Source organism: Tiliqua scincoides, chromosome 9, assembly GCF_035046505.1.
Source record: "Tiliqua scincoides isolate rTilSci1 chromosome 9, rTilSci1.hap2, whole genome shotgun sequence".
NCBI classification, from domain to species: domain Eukaryota; kingdom Metazoa; phylum Chordata; class Lepidosauria; order Squamata; family Scincidae; genus Tiliqua; species Tiliqua scincoides.
This window is the reverse complement of record NC_089829.1, coordinates 16,177,229-16,194,181: the sequence shown is the minus strand read 5'-3', so window position 1 is coordinate 16,194,181 and position 16,953 is coordinate 16,177,229. Positions and strand designations below refer to the sequence as shown.

The 16,953-nt window shown below is 50.2% G+C and overlaps 1 protein-coding gene across 1 annotated transcript; it reads left to right on the top strand.

Moving 5' to 3' along the window:
• The first annotated feature begins 6,259 nt into the window (after positions 1–6,259).
• On the top strand, positions 6,260–12,887 carry TNFRSF9 (TNF receptor superfamily member 9). The gene is made up of 7 exons (XM_066637479.1): positions 6,260–6,359; positions 6,571–6,624; positions 8,834–8,968; positions 9,673–9,745; positions 11,041–11,162; positions 12,069–12,203; positions 12,775–12,887. The coding sequence occupies exons 1-7, from the start codon at positions 6,260–6,262 to the stop codon at positions 12,885–12,887; spliced, it is 732 nt and encodes a 243-aa protein (XP_066493576.1).
• The last annotated feature ends 4,066 nt before the right edge of the window (positions 12,888–16,953 follow it).

Genomic DNA, 16,953 nt, shown 5'->3' with positions numbered 1-16,953 from the left:
GTGTGGGGGAGGGTACGAGGCAGGGGGGTGGAAGCGTGAGAGCACGCCAACGGCTCAGCAGCAGCAGCCCCGCCCATTTTCAGGGGGAGCCAATAGGAGCAGGGCTTACCTCAGTGGCGGGGTCTTGGGAGTGACGCGCGCGAGCGCAGCCCCCTCAGCAAGTCTTTAAGAGCAAGAGTTCGCGACCTTATAACGGTCGCCCCCCCCAAGGGTCTCTTTGGGGATGTGTGAAAGCCAAGCGTGTTGCCCCTTAGATGTGTATATGCACACAGTTGAACACCAAGCACCTCCCCACACAGTAGCCCACACAAGCAGGCTCTCACCTGTCATCACCACACAAAGCCATGGTGTGGCAGAGCCTCCCCACTGGAGTCCTTAGAAAAGCACCGCCGCCATGTGAGGCACCCAAGCACCCACGGTCGTGCGTGGGTGATGGATGCTTGGGCACATCACACGGCAGTGGTGCTTTTTGATGGACTGGTGGGGAGGCTCTGGCCTCGGTGCCTCACCTCCCTCCCCACCCCCTGCACCCCTGTGCTTGGGTGCCTCACAAGGCAGCAGTGCTTTTTGAAGGACTCCAGTGGGGAGGCTCTGTCTTCATCTGCCTCCCCACCCACCGCACATCCCTGCATGAAGCTGAAAGTTTCAAACTGGCTTTCCAATCCCTCAGAACTGTTCCTGTCTCAGGCTTCAGGAGAAGCCAGAGAAGAGGCTGGGGCTGGCAGGTTGTGATGTCACATGAAGACCTGCCAGCCCCAAGACAGGAGTGGGGGGGGGCAAAGCAAGCTCAGGGGGCCCCAAGGCAAAGATGACTAAGCACCCAAAGATGGTGGGGGAGCCCCTCATCAGGCAGAGGCCAGAAGGCAAAAGAAGCATTCAAGGGGCTGTGCTAGGCCAGAGCTTCGGTAGCAGCCAGGCTGGCCAGAAGTGCTGCCTTTTGGTGCAGGACTTTTAATGACCCTTCTTTTGGGAGAGACTTAAGCCATTTCTGCCCAACATTGCATATACACAAGAGGGATCAAATGTGTACACCTGTGGGCTGGGCAGAAATGGGTTAAAGTGGGTAAAAGGAGCTGCTCTTCAGAGTGCACTGTTAATCTGTGGAACTCATTGTCCCTGGAGGTAGTGGTGGCCCCTAGTGCTTGTTAGACACATTCACAGAGGAGGCCAAGGGATCTCATGAGGGCTGTGTACTGCCTCCAAACCTCCACTTCAGGGGGCCATGGCAAGAAAGGGAGTTGCTTTCCATGGGGTGGAAAGTGGGGTTTCCATGCTAGGGCAACTGGTGGCCCCTGTGGGAAAGAGCAGCAGCTCTCATGGGCCTGATCCAGCAGCCAGGCTTTGCTAATGTTGTTACCTTCAAAGCATGCAGTTCCATCTTTGGGTGGCAGGCAGTCATTTTAATGGCGGGGCATGATTTGCCAAGGAAGTGAGAATGTTGTCTTCACTCCCTGATGGAAAATTGGTTCATCTGCCAGCCATCCAGGGCCTGTGTATCAAGTGTCTCCTCAGCAAGAAGCCAGGGGATCCAGGTCACAAACACCCCCACATCAGTGTTGCTATACCGCTTTTCTGTAACAAAATCCCCACAGGCACATTAAAAAGAATACAAGTGTGGTATGCTAAACACTACATCAAATGGCTCCAAAAGTGACCTTTGGCCAATGTGGCAGCGTTTGTTCCCTTGCCATCTTTTGGCCAGTGTGGCAGTGGTTTTTCACTTGCCATCCAAGTGCCCTCACTGGTCCCCCAAGCATTTTATCTCACCATGAACTGGCTGCCACGTTGGCCTCACTGATGGATTCTGCAGCAAAAACTTTCCTTGAGGGATTGGGGGGTGCCCTCAATGGATCTCAACCTGCATACAATTATCCACACATAACAATCAATCTGTGTACAATGTTACTTGAGATTTGCAGTGTTCACCTTGAAGAGGTTAGGTGACTAATTGCCTAATTAATTAATTGGGTGGGTTTGTCATTTGCAAGGATGAAATGGCCACAGGTAGAGGCTGACATTGCCACCACTCCCTAAGGGGGATTTGGTTTTTCATCTGAGTCTGTGTGACAAGAGCCTCCTCAGCAAGTGGACTGAGGCCCTTGGCAACCATTGCATCAAATGTTACAGTGCACCCACAAAAACATATACAGACTCCTGTTCCTTTGTGTGACACACTATGAGAAAATCTCCATCTGAAGGTAGCTATGCTCAAGTCTGGCAACAAACGGACTTCAACATAGTCAATGAATTAAATTATTAAACTGGTAAAGTGGCAGGTGATTAATCCTCTCACTTGAGCACCTTAATTATGAGAAGCCCTTAGCATGACCTAGTAGAGAGGTCTCATGTTGGCTTCTGAAGGTGGCTGGCAAAGTAAAACAAAGACAAGCCCCCACTAAAACCATTGAGGGTGCCTGGGCCACCACCAAAGAGGTGCTGAAGCTGGGGGACCTCTTTGAGCCAGGCCCATCTGCTGCTCAGAGAAGAATCGATAGGATCTTGCATGTGGTACGATTATTCCTTGGGGAGCCCGCCCACGGTGACAATTTTTCAATTAGTCCTTCCAGGTCAGAGGTTGATGACCTTCTTCTGCATAGGGGCCAGGCATTGGTCTGTTAATAGTAAGAATGCATGTGCATTCAATATGCATACACAAACCTCCCAGTTAGACCATAGATCTAAGAAAAAAGAAATGGGCACAGTACAGAGACACGCATACCCAGACAGAAAATGACATTCTTTTTGGGATGATGGGCCGGATGATTTTGGGTGGCGGGCCAGATCTGGCCTCCTGACCTGAGGTTGCCTAGCCCTGCTCAGTGCTATTGACTGGAGTGGATGTTGCCCTTGCTGGCCCTGGCTGTCAAAATCCTGATGCTTAGCTCACCTAATTCCTGCTTGTCTACTCTTTCTTGATTACCCCACTTTGAGTGGTGAGTGGCATGCAGGAATGGCCCATCATTGCTACTTCATGACCCTCAGAGCATTCCATCACCAAGGCCAGAAGAACTATGTGGCTCATGTGTATGTGAACTGACCTAGAGGATGAGATTGTCACTCATTAAGACAAAAACCCATAGCATCTTTGTTTTACAATGTCTCAGATGTTGACATGATTTTGAAAGATGAAGTCTGAAATCAGTACATGGTTTTGAAATCATTACATTAGTTCTTAGAAAGCAGGTTTTGCCATTTCCTTTCTGTTTGGTAACCTTGTGTTACTCAGCAGTGTTTTCAACAGAATGGTCTGACACCTGCCACAGATGATCTTGGGCTGTGCAGACTATAATGAACTTCTTTGGAAATGCCATCTTTGGTTGCCCGCATCACTGCTTGGCTCAAACAGCCAACTCATTGCTGGCATTTATTATGGTGCCTGCATTTATTATTGAAGAAGATGTTTTGGACAGGAAAGGAAAGGAGGGAAAACATTGGATTATTTTCAGTTTATCTGGCCTGAGGATATGGATAGGATTTGAGTTTGAGGCCATCTTCATGCCCACTTGACCCTTGCTCAGTTTGGCTGATATGATCTGCACAGGCTAGTCTGGCCAAATGGGTAGAAGAGATCGTGAATTCTTCTTTAAGGAAGTGAGTGATGCCTAGCATCCTGAAGACTGCAATTGTGCAACCCCTCCTTAAAAAAAAAATTCTGGATTCCACCAAGTTGGACAACTATTGGTAATCTCCCATCTCCCATTCTTGGGTAAGGTGACTAAATAGGCAGTGGCATCTTAGCTCCAGGGAATCCTAGATGAGACAGATTAACTGGATCTTTTGCAGACAAGATGGTGATGCTGGGGGATACCTGTTTGGCACCCTGGCCCTTAAAGTGTGGGGTGCCACAGGGTTTTAGTCTCCCCCCCCCAATGCTTTTCAAAATCTTATCATGAACCCACTGGGGAAAATCATCTGGGGATTTGGAGTGGGGTGTCACCAACATGGTAATGACACCCAACTCTATCTCTCCTTGCCATTTTGTTCTAGGGAAGCTGTGGAAGTCTTGGAATGGTGGCTGGAGGCATTTGGGGTCTGGATGAGGGCCAAGAGGCTGAAATTAAATGCAGACAAGACAAAAGCCCTCTTGACAGGAAATCTTTGGTGCAGGTATTAAGTCATCCACTCATTCTGAATGAGACTGCATTTCCCTTGCAGGAAAGGATATGCAATTTGGGAGTGGTGGCTGTCAAAACTCTGCCTGAAGACCTTCTGAAGAATTACCCCTGCTAATTGGGTAAGAGGCACTTTTTCAAGTGGGTGCTCCTTTTTTTAGCAGGGGGAGAGTAACTGGCCCACCTTACCCCAGCACTGTCTGTTCTAGTGGCTGTCTGCTGGTATTCATTTGCATTTTTTTAGATTGTGAGCCCTTTTGAGACAGGGAGCCATTTAGTTATTTGATTTTTCTCTGTAAACAGCTTTGTGAACTTTTAGTTGAAAAGCGGTATAATAATAATAATAATAATAATAATAATAATAATAATAATAATAATAATAATAATAATATCCCACCACCTACTCCCTTGGTAATCTGGAAGTGACTATGCCTATACTGCAGGGTGGGTGGGTGTCCAAGCTTTCCAGCTTGTCTTATTAATGAAGATGAATTAACCAGGGGAGGGGACGGGAGAATGGTGCACCTTCTGAAATAGGTTTCAAGGGCCCAGGAGGCTTGACCTGCCAAGGCAATTATTCTTTCTACATTTGTGACCCAGACAGGAACAGGTGCGCATAGGAGCTTCTCCTACTGTAGTCCTCTCCCCTTTTCCCCTCTTGCCCCCCCTATTTTATATGAGATCTGGTTATGTTTTTCTATTAAGTAGGGGGAAAATGTGAGGGTTAGGGTTGGGGTGGGCATGTGGATAAATATTACAGGGTAGTTAATCATACTGGTTAAGACAACTTCCAAAAACAAGTTGCTTCTGTAAATGATGTTAATTGAAATGCAGGGAAGGGAGGAGAGAGCTGCAACCTGCTCATTTGGTTGCAGCTGCAGAGCAGGTGCGGGTGCTTCTAATCCTTGCCCTCCAAGTAGGTTTTCCTGATCTAAAACCTCCCACCTCCAAGTGCCTGCCCCATGGAGAGTGAGAATGGAAAAATAGCGTGGGTTTCAGCACTTCTTTCCCACTGCTGTCAACCAATGGACAGTCTCACACTTGCATTGCAGTTCCTCAGCCACCAAAGGTGAGTCCATTGGCTGAGAGCTGGAAAGGAGACTTTCTGGCATATCCTGAGGCCTTGGGGAGTTTGGTGGTGACCACAGGTGAGGGCGGGGACTTCTTGGGAGCAAACCCTGCACTTGTGGGGAGTTTGAGGGCAGCCTCTCCTCCCAGGTGCTCCTGAGTATTTGTGGTCCACTTGGCATCCCTGGGGTTTGCTTCTCTTGCTGCCGGTCTGTTTTCGTGCTGGACTGGTATTGGCTGGCTTGCATCACGTCCTTGAGTCCAAGGGTGGAGCAGGTCCATCCCAAGTTCCTGATGCCTGGAGCCCCCCCTTACCCGAGGATGTGCCCGCCTCTGCTCCGCCCACTCTCCAAAGAGGAGCTCCACTCCTCTCCGCAATTCCTCTTCCTCTCTTTCCCTTTCTTCCTTGACCAACCCCGGGGTGGAAGGAGATGGAGCAGCAGGGGAGGCAAGGGGACAGAGAGCGCTGGATGGGCGTCTTCCCCATCTACTGCCGCTCAGGCGGCCTGGATGGAGGCGCTTCTCCTGCGGGGCAAGCAGAGCCTCCGGTGGCAGAAGCGCTTTCTCCGAGAAGCGTCCGGCTCCGCAGGAGTCCAACTGGAAACTTCGCCTGGGGGACAGGCCAGGGCAGCGCTGCTGCTGCGTGCAGGCTAGTCGGGGCAGCAATCCTATGCTTGCTTACCCAGGAGTAAGTCCCATTGATTATAATGGGGCTTACTTCTGAGTAGACATGCCTAGGGTTCGGCTGTTTCTCCTTGTTCAGCTGGCCCCTGCAGCCAGCCTGGGGTGCGTGGAGTCCGGGGGAGAAGGGCGCGCCCCAGCCAAGCCGCGACTGCTCCCGCCCCCAAGGAAGGGGGTGCTGCCGGGGAATTCAGGGGGGCCCCGCAGCATTTGTTGCCCAGAAGCCCCGCGCAAGAGGCGGGGGGCGGGCCGGTGAAAAACACACGGGGAATCCCCGCCCCAGCTGGCTCGCTCCAAGAGCCGCGGCGCTGAGCTGCTCCACGCACAAGCTAAGCGCGCAGCTGCTCAGTCGCGGCTGCCAGGGGGGATCCGAGAGGCAGGCGGGCAGGCACGGGGCGATGGGGGGCGGACGCCCGCGAGCCTGGCTGGGGCTGCTGCTGGCCCCGCTGCTGCTCTGGAGCCGGGGCAGGGGCCTGGCCACGCAGAACTGCGGCGGCAGTAAGTCCCGCAAGGGTGCCATCTGCCTGCATCCCCGGGCAGCTCCTGGGCGCGCACCTTCCTGGCTGGCACGACGGAGGGATGCCGCGCACGTGGGAATCTGGCGGCGCGGGCCAGAGCTTTTCTTTCTCTGGACTTTGGCCCTCTCGAGGCTTGGGGTGGTCTGGCGGGGAGCCCCCCCCTTCACTAAGACGCCTCCTTCTCTTCCCAGACTCCTTCTTGGACCCGACCACAGGCAAGTGTGAACTCTGCAGGATGTGTGAAGGTAAGGCACGGGGTGTGTATGTGTGTCTTGGCCAGTGGCGTGCCCAGCCCAAGTCTTGGTTGGTTTCAATGGGAGAAAGCCCAGCACCTGCTTAGCCCTTCCTCTGAGGGCAGGGGGCAGAAGTGCCCAGTGGGGACCAGTCTTGACGCCACGATACATTACTTTGGAGCGCCACCAGTTCCATGCTCCCAAGTAAGCATCAGCATGGGTAGGGGCTTGCTGCCAAACCACCATGGTTCCCTTGGCAAAAGCCTCCCCCCCCCCAAACTCAGAGAAGACTGACCTGGGACCAAGGGGACCAGGAGCCACAGGGCCAGATTGACCCAGGAGGTGCAGAGCAGGTGGCCTGGAAGGCACCAGACTTTTGCACACCCCTTGGTCCCCCCACCAATGAATACACTGGTGTGCTGACCAGTCTTGGTAGTCTTGACCTTGTTGACCTAGGGCAGTTCTAGCTTTCCTTTTTTTCCACTAGGCTGGGTAAATAAGCTTCCTAGATCTGCCCCTTCTCCCAATGAATGGGAAATCAGACCCCTTGATTTCTCCATTTTTTCTCCTCTATCTGGAAAAATAACAGAGGATGCTTGGAAAACTAGGGAAGATGAAGATGTCTCCTGCATAGTCCTTGGTTTACTACACAGTGCTACCTGTGCCACCTGGCAGCAGTGGTGCTCCAGTGTTTCAAGCTGAGGGGGGTCTGTCCTATCCCTCCTGCAGAGCTGCTGCCAGGGACAGAATCTGGGAGCATTGGTGGGTGGAAACAGTGGCGCAGCTAATGATCGTGTAGCCCGGTGTTAAGCTCAAAATGTTGCCCCAGAAGTGATTTACTACCAGGAGTGATGTCACGCCCAGACTTTTTAAAAAGTGAAAATTGGGAAGAACCCACCTCCTCCCCCCAGCAGCTCACCACCCACTTGCTCTGCTGCCTCACCCGAGTTAGTGGCATAGCTAAGGCATCTATCTGCAACCAAGAAGATTTTGTAGCCCCCCCCCCCGCATGACAGAATCAAATTTAATTAAATAAATAAAAAGTTATTGGTTCCATGCTGAATCATAATAACATCTCACTGGCACTCAAACACTCATAGGTCAGTTTGGAGTTAAGCAAATTCACTTTTTGTTCCACAAGTCAGTTGTGTTTTCATTTTCTGGTTAATTGACCATAACTTTTGATAGAAAACAGATATTCCAGTGTAGTTTGTTTCACTGCACTCTGCCTTAAATTACCTTTCCAATGATATATAACATGATGGTGTTATTCATTCATATCAAGATTTTCACAATTTGGTCACTAGTGTCAAGCTCAGCTTGTTGCCCCCCCTAAAGCTTGATGCCTGGTGCAGCTGCTACCCTCTGCACCCCCTTAGCTGCACCACTGGGTGGAGACAGCTCTGCCACATGGAGCTGAAGCCCCGTGCCTCTGCAGTAGCTGCTCTGGATATGGGAGGAAGCCTTTCAAATGAAAGAATTGGAACTTGATGGCTCTTGGGCCCTGGCTGCTTCTCTGTGGGGAAGGGGGGTCATGAGAAGGCTTGGCCAACTAGCTCACTGTCTCGCCCATAACTGCATCTGGGCACATCAGGAACAACCTCCCGGTTTAGAGTAGCTAATGGAACTACATAAGGGGTTGGCTTAGGCAGGTGTGTAGCCCTGTAGAGGGCAGCTCCTTTTAATGCACCAGAGTCTCTGCTGGTGGCCCACTCTGCAGTGGGCACATCAGGCAATGGGTGCCTACTTTACAGCATAACATGTGAAGACTTACTGTGAGATAACATAACATGTGAGACTTGGAGAAATAGGTGCAGCTAGCCCCCCACTCCAAGCAAGCCCCTGGCATTCTGCAGTGACACCCTACTATCGGGCAATGGATAGACATGCACGTGGCTGCATGCCTCAGACCCAAATCCTAACCAGCTTTCCAGCACTGGTATAGCTGTGCCAGTAGGGTATGTGCTGCATCCTGCAGTTGGGTGGCAATCACTGACTGAGGCCTCCTCAAGGTAAGGAAATGTTTGTTCTCTTACCTTGGAGCTGCATTGCCCTTACTTCGGTACTGGAAAGTTGGTTAGGATTGTGCCCTCAGTCTGAGATGATTCCTTGCCCCTCCCCCAGCTTTTGGGGTTCTCTGAACCTTGTCTCTAGACCTGTCTCCAGTGATTGCCACCACTTCTGCAGTAACGTAGGCCATTTCAACATGTTATTTCTGAAGGAATACTCGAATATAAACAGAGATGCTTGAAAACCGCCGATGCCATTTGTCAGTGTGTGCCCATGTTTCGGTGCGGTGGGAATAAGACGTGCAAGAAATGCATCTGTGAAATTGGAGAGCAGCCGACGGACAAAGGTGAGGTCACCCTTTTGCCCTGAATCATTTTGGTAATGAAGTACACTACAGATGCAGATGCAGGATGTGCCAAAGAGTCTCTGGTTGCCATTGGCTGAGTTTCTTAAGTCTCAGAGGCGCCATGGAGGCAAGTGAAGGATGGAAAGAAGGGCTGGAAGAAGAAGCCAAACTAGCAGTGAGAGCAGAGGGCCAGAAGGTGCCACAAATGTGCCCTTGGGCTGCAGGGCCCAGTAGGTCTCCATACTGTTTCTTCTGCCCTTTCTTGGGAGGGGCTCCTTACTCTCTGTTCCCCATGCAGGCATGAATCTTGTTTGCCCCTGTTTAGTTTCTGCGGTGCTGCAGCATCAGGGGCTCCCTTTCCCAGTCCCACAGCAATAGAACTATCCCCTGAGTCTCTGAAAGATTAGGGAAAAACAGATTGAAAAAGTTGCATTTCTCCTCCCCCCCCCATCAGCACTGCCCCCTCACTTTCCACTTCACCCTTCAAGACCTTTAAGCCTTTTCTCAGAATCAGTGATGGGATTTAATGGTTAAGTGCTGCTGTTGGTGCCAGAGGCTGTATTGATACCTGGCAGTACCAAACCACACGCCCCACCCACAAGTCAAGTTACTAACCTCAGTGAAAAGACAGCCACATTGCCTGTGAGAGCCGCTTGACCCCAGATGTGGCAGTGGGACTAAGGTGGCCCCTGCCTCCCACACAGGCAAGAATGGCTACCTTCAGCTGTTGGAAGAGCCACTCGTTCTCTCTGGCCTGACGGTGCAGCAAGGCCTGCTGTGGGGCAGTTCTAGAAACTGGCAGGAGGATTCTTGAGTGCCTCAAAGGGCAGGCTCTGTAGACCTTGCAGCCCCACATCCTTCAGTGAGGACTGAGTGCAGCCTCAAAAATAAGACCACAATGTTCTGTTTGGCGTCTGCCCTGGATGGCCTCTGTCAGTGGCCAATGCCTAAAGCAGGGGTGCCCAAACCCCGGCCCGGGGGCCACTTGCGGCCCTCAAGGCCTCTCAATGCGGCCCTCAGGGAGCCCCCATCCTCCAATGAGCCTCTGGCCCTCCGGAGATTTGTTGAAGCCCACACTGGCCCAATGCAACTTCTCTCAGTGTGAGGGCGACTGTTTGACCTCTCATGTGAGCTGTGGGATGAGAGCTCCCTTCACTGCTTGCTCTTTCACATCTGTGATGCAGCAGCGGCAGCTAAGGAAAGGTCAGCCTTGCTTTTTGCAAGGCCTCTTATAAGCCTTGAGCTATTGCAAGACCGTGATTCATCCATATAAGTTCATCTTTAATATATTCATTTATGTAAACTTATGTAAATTTATTCAAATTTGAAATGTAAATTAATTCTTTATTTCCCCGGCCCCCGATACAGTGTCAGAGAGATGATGTGGCCCTCCTGCCAAAAACTTTGGACACCCCTGGCCTAAAGCAATGGTTCCCAAACTTTTTCAACTGGCAGCTACCTTGACCTACTGGGCCATTGGCCTTGGCTTCCCATGAAGTCTATAATTCTATACATTGTATAGGGTGGTGGGTTTTTTGCAAGGATTCTGCGGCTCCCTGGGCTGGCTTTTGCAGCTCCTTGGGGAGCTACAGTTCACAGTTGGGAACCACTTACCTAAAGGGAGGCATGATTTATATATGGTGCTTTATACAGAACAAGAGAGATAGGGCCCTGCCCCAAAGGGTTTATAATCTAGATATTGATGCAGAGGGAGGGAAAGCTAGACAGAGGAAGCATTATGTGATCTTTTAGCTGGACATTCTCAAGCTATGTTGCAGTGGGGATCACTTTAGCAATTGCAACATGCAAGCTGTGGCTGGATGAGCTCTCCAACCAGGCATTTGCTCTTAACTAGTTTGGCTGTCTCCTCACATCCTGGAAGTGACACTTACCTATGTTTCTTAAAGGCTGCCAACACTGTCCTGATGGAATGTTTAATGATCGGGCTGGTGACAGCTGCCAGTTGTGGAAAAAGTAAGTCTGTCTTAATGCTTTCTCCCCACCCCACCCCGGCAATATGTTTGAAATAATATGATGGCTACATGATGTGCCTGTTCTATGGTTGTCTGCAGATGTCCAGGCAATAAGATTTTGACTAATGGGTCAAGGACAAAGGATGTGAAATGCAACGTGGCCTCTGAAAGCACGACTACGGCCTCCACTGTCCTAGTGGCCATCTCCCCTGCAGTGACAGGTCAGAGTTGGGTTAATGCCCACAGAAGCCCTGAGGGGACTTGCTTGATCTCGATGTCTCTCTAGCTGAGCTGAGGCTCACTTCTGCTGTGGCAGTGAAGGCTCGCAAATGTGAAGGAAGAAAAATAGCCCAGAAATGGAAGTGGTGCTGGGGACAAGGTGTGGGAGAGCTTGGTGCTGTGAAGGTGGCTGCAGACTTCCCCCTTTCAGGCTCTCCTTTCCAGTCCTGCCCCTGAAGGAGTGAGAACCAGCCAGCCACAAGAGGCATCTCTTCTCATGCAAGCACCTGCCTTGCCCTTGGGTGGTTTGTGATCCCTGCAAGTGTCAGTCAATAGCCAGCTTCTGCTGTGAGCACAAAGAAGGACTGAGTAATCTGCTTGCCTTTTGCAGCCCAAAAGCTCAGTCCTGGGTTCACACAGAGGAACACCAGCTCTGATTGTAAGAAAATGTCATCCCCTCTCCGGACTTGTTAGGTCTCTCTCTCTCTCTCTCTCTCTGTTCTTTTTCCATGGAGAGTCAACATCAAGCTGGGACCACTGAGCCATCATCCCACTTCAGGGCATGACCCTGTGACTCTTGGTTCAAACAGGTCCCCAAGAGAATGTCGTGGGGACAGCTGCCACTTGCACTGCATCCACGCATGGCTCTGTAGTGGCAGAGCATGAGTGGCCCCTGCCTGCTGCTTGAGAGAAGTCTGAGCCCTTTGGTGCCAGCAGATCTGCTCCAGCTGTGAGGCCTTGAGCCACCCCGCTCTTTGGTTGGGGAAACCGACTGCCCCCCCCCCCGGTCTCTGATGGTAGAGTCAGGATTGGAACTTTCTCACCCTGAGCCCTCCAAACGTTGTGCTTCTCCAAACATGTACTCCTAATCCGCTTTGTCTGAAGAATGTTCTCTCTCTTCTTTTCAGAGCGGGACAGCCATCTGCTCACCATCAGCATTGCTCTGACAGTGGCCCTGCTTCTGTGCGTCTTGTCTCTGCTGATTCTCTCCATTGCCTTCAGGGCCTGGGCCCAAAGGAAGCTCCTGACAGCCTTCGTCAAACGTAAGGCCAATGCATTGCCTGTCCCACCCAATTCACCTGCTGGGTACTTTTCCTCTGCTGCCTGGGGGCCCAGCTGCAGTTGGAACCTAATTTGGTTGCTATTGGACCCTGAATCCAGGCAGGGATCCTCATGGTCAGAAACAGGGTGGGGTCTCAGTCACCACAACTGGGCTTGCAAAGGCTTTCCCCAAACTGCCTCTCTTGTAGGCAGCCCATGGCAGCTTTCACACCTCCACTGCTCCCAGGCACTTGCCTGGCAATGATCAGGTAGCAGGGCAGCCTGCATGTGGGCTCCAGTTCTACAGCAGCACAGACTGGGACAGAGGCAGAAAGAGCAGAGGCTGACTTCATGACCAGTGGTCATCTTCTCAAGGGGCAGAAAGGGAGAAGGACAAAGAATAGAGGGTAGTGGAGCTGAAAGAGCACTGGAAGAAGAGCTAGAAAAAGGAGAGGCAAGTGACCCAGAAGCATCCAGCTCAGGACCCGAGGCATGGAGAGCTCCTTTCCTTCCCACTGCACTCCTGGATGCAAAGCCTCCTTTTGATTTCTCTTCTCTTCCCCCTTCCGGCAGAGCCCCTTGGACAGATGGCCCAGGAGGTGGATGACTGCAGCTGCCGTTACCCAGAGGAGGAGGAGGGAGGAGGTGAGGGCCTGAAGGGGGAATTGCTGGAAAAATACCCCTAAGCAAGCCCAGAGCCCCACCCTCCTCCAGAAACCCACACCTGTTCCCCAGGGGCCTTTGTGCATTTCCAGCTCCATTGCTAGAGGCACCACTGCTAGTGGCAGAGGTTGGCCCTTCAGCAATACCACAAGTTTTGTCTTCTGCTCCCATCAGGACATTTGCAGGAAGAATAAAAAGCCAGGCATCAGCATCCACTGCTGCCGCCACTGCATCCTCAGACTTCCTCCCCTGCATCAGAATGCATCTGCTTTAATAATGGATTTACTGGAATGTATATTGGAAGTAGTGACCTAATGCTCCCCTTTCTGTTTTGGGGAATGGGTCACGACACTTGTACCACAGCCACCCTGCCTCCTCCAGCGGAGGTCAATCGCATCAAGCAAGCAGCTGGAGTAGAATCTGGAGTGGCTCTAGCGCTGGTGCAAGGCGAGAGGGCTGGTGCCCCAAGCAGTCACTTCTGGCTTGCACTCAGACAGGCCCTAGCCCCACAGGGATGGTCTGATCCTGCACAGTTCCCATTCGTTTCAATGAGGTTTGTATAGGAGAGTGGCCTAGTGGATCAGGCCCAGTTCCGATGGTAGTAGCTATAAGGCACCACTTTGACCTGCTGCCCCCATGGCAGAGTCACCATCGGCCAAGGGGGTCGTACTGTAGTGACCTCCCACCCTACAGCAGCTCTTTCTGTTTTGCTTTGCGCAAGAATCACCAAATGACTCACTGTACATTCTGCCCCCCATCTCTTACGTCAAGCAGTACAGTGACAAGGCCCAGTGGAAATGTGTGCAGGTAACCGCCAGTGGTGACAGCCTTCTTCCGCCTTGTGACATTTGCTTTGATCTGGAGGGCTAGGCGAGAACACAAGCTCACCACAAGCAAGTGTCGTGCAGAGGAGGAGGTGCAGACCTGTGTGCGTGTTCTGGGTTGCTATATTTAGACACCACCAAACTGTAATGCTCAGCTGGGACTTCCAAGCGAGTCCTAAAAAGCACATGGGGGCCCTGAAGGAGCAGAAGGGAAATGGCTGGAGGAAGGCACAGTCCGCACCCCTGACAAGGCGGCTAGCAGGACCGAGGGCGCTTGGCGCAATCCTGCATGGGGATGGGATGGGAACAGAACCTGGGCTGGTACCTGCATTCTAGCTTGGGAAATTTATCTCGCTTGGTTTTTCAGAGCATTTTCAACATGACTGACTATTTTTTGCAATTTCCTAGTTGGGGAAGTGTGTCTTGTAAAGAATGAGGGGACATCAGCATTTGCATAGGGGGGTGGTGGTGGTGGCAGCATCCCAACAGCCCTGCCAAGAAAATCAGTTCGACTGCCCAAAAGTGAGCTGTTTTCCTGTCAAAGGCCAAAGTCTCACCCCTCCTTCTACAAACACTACTAGCCTTACACACCATCCAACAATATGAATATTGTAAAAAGGCAGTTGTGGAACTTGAAATGGGGGTTAGGAGGTGGCAAGACAGGCATCACACATACAGCCTATGCTAGGGCTCGACTCTTCTGGATGGATGCAGCCACCCCTCCCTGTGATGGGAGGAATGAGGGATGCAGCCACCCCTTAGCTGGTGATGGGAGGTATCCAACAGACATGCCTGCAAATGGCAGAACTTGAAGGGTCCTGTTAGAGTCAACTAGCAGCTGGGAGTGGCTGTGGTCTGGATGTGGTTTTTTTTTTAAATTATTTATTTTAATTAACACACACAGACATACAGACATACATTTAGGAGTGCTAAATACCATATACCATTACTAATTAATCATACTATATCTCCTAATCTACTTACTCATCTATTTCTACCTCTTATTAATTTATCCATTTATTTATATAATATACAATAAGTTTTCCCTAATGTCCTATACTATATTTTCTAAATATTCACTTTCTACCAAGTATAAACTAACTTCAATTGCTCATTAATATTAAAACAAAATAATCTAATTACCAAAATTTATCACCTCAGCTATTTCAACTCCAATCTAATTCTCTAATTACACTTTTTTTTCTTTGACATAATAACCACCTATAAAACAATTCTTCCACATGTTTACATTTCCAGGTATATTTTTTAAATACATTCTAATTCATATTTATCAATTTCATACGTATTCTTTTTTTTTCTTCATATAAGTTTGGGCCATTATTAGCTGACTAAATCCTCCAATTTTCTTTAACCCTCAAAAAGAACCCTGAGGGGTAATCTCTTTCTTACTTTCCATTTTTTCTCCTGTAATATCTTTAATAATTTATCTCTATAACAGAATCTGATAAATCCACACTTTCTTATATAGGGTGTGTTCATTCTTCCAGTTAACTGGGATATATTTTCTTCTTATAATAAGGTCAACAGGCATGTGGATGCGGGAGAACCCGTGGACATTATATATCTGGACTTTCAGAAGGCGTTTGACATGGTCCCTCACCAAAGGCTACTGAAAAAACTCCACAGTCAGGGAATTAGAGGACAGGTCCTCTCGTGGATTGAGAACTGGTTGGAGGCCAGGAAGCAGAGAGTGGGTGTCAATGGGCAATTTTCACAATGGAGAGAGGTGAAAAGCGGTGTGCCCCAAGGATCTGTCCTGGGACCGGTGCTTTTCAACCTCTTCATAAATGACCTGGAGACAGGGTTGAGCAGTGAAGTGGCTAAGTTTGCAGACGACACCAAACTTTTCCGAGTGGTAAAGACCAGAAGTGATTGTGAGGAGCTCCAGAAGGATCTCTCCAGACTGGCAGAATGGGCAGCAAAATGGCAGATGCGCTTCAATGTCAGTAAGTGTAAAGTCATGCACATTGGGGCAAAAAATCAAAACTTTAGATATAGGCTGATGGGTTCTGAGCTGTCTGTGACAGATCAGGAGAGAGATCTTGGGGTGGTGGTGGACAGGTCGATGAAAGTGTCGACCCAATGTGCGGCGGCGGTGAAGAAGGCCAATTCTATGCTTGGGATCATTAGGAAGGGTATTGAGAACAAAATGGCTAGTATTATAATGCCGTTGTACAAATCTATGGTAAGGCCACACCTGGAGTATTGTGTCCAGTTCTGGTTGCCGCATCTCAAAAAAGACATAGTGGAAATGGAAAAGGTGCAAAAGAGAGCGACTAAGATGATTACGGGGCTGGGGCACCTTCCTTATGAGGAAAGGCTACGGCGTTTGGGCCTCTTCAGCCTAGAAAAGAGACGCCAGAGGGGGGACATGATTGAGACATACAAAATTATGCAGGGGATGGACAGAGTGGATAGGGAGATGCTCTTTACACTCTCACATAATACCAGAACCAGGGGACATCCACTAAAATTGAGTGTTGGGCGGGTTAGGACAGACAAAAGAAAATATTTCTTTACTCAGCGCGTGGTCGGTCTGTGGAACTCCTTGCCACAGGATGTGGTGCTGGCGTCTAGCCTAGATGCCTTTAAAAGGGGATTGGACGAGTTTCTGGAGGAAAAATCCATTATGGGGTACAAGCCATGATGAGTATGCGCAACCTCCTGATTTTAGGAATGGGTTAAGTCAGAATGCCAGATGTAGGGGAGGGCACCAGGATGAGGTCTCTTGTTATCTGGTGTGCTCCCTGGGGCATTTGGTGGGCCGCTGTGAGATACAGGAAGCTGGACTAGATGGGCCTATGGCCTGATCCAGTGGGGCTGTTCTTATGTTCTTCTTGCTCCAACAATTTTTGTGATTTGTACACTCCTGTTACTCTGTCCATCTTATCTTTCTTGATCTCCATCAGCGTCTCTTCAGCGCCTGTTGATCATCCTCCTTGTCCGCTTTTTCACTCCCTTGTTTATCTTCTGCTTGTTTCTTCACATCTTCCAATTCTCCAGACTGGCTTGACTCTGCGAGGACTAATTCAGCTGTTGTCGCTCCATAGCAAGCAATCTCTCCGTATTAATCAAGATTTTCTGTATCCAACTTTCTGAAACAGAGTCCATTTTGCAATTTCTCTCTAGTCTACTAGATGTCCACAACATATTATTTTCCTCACTTCCACCACGTCATTACTGCTCTGCCATCCGCATTCCTTACATACCTCTTGCAGATAACAGTCCAGTGCGGTTAACAGAG

What these genes read in the sequence shown, in the direction of transcription:
- TNFRSF9 (XM_066637479.1), top strand. Translation starts at nt 6,260, where the DNA reads ATGGGGGGCGGACGCCCGCGAGCCTGGCTGGGGCTGCTGCTGGCCCCG. An exon ending in CACGCAGAACTGCGGCGGCA is followed by an intron (nt 6,360 to 6,570) that starts GTAAGTCCCGCA and finishes TTCTCTTCCCAG; the next exon opens with ACTCCTTCTTGGACCCGACC. An exon ending in AGAGCAGCCGACGGACAAAG is followed by an intron (nt 8,969 to 9,672) that starts GTGAGGTCACCC and finishes CCTCCCACACAG; the next exon opens with GCAAGAATGGCTACCTTCAG.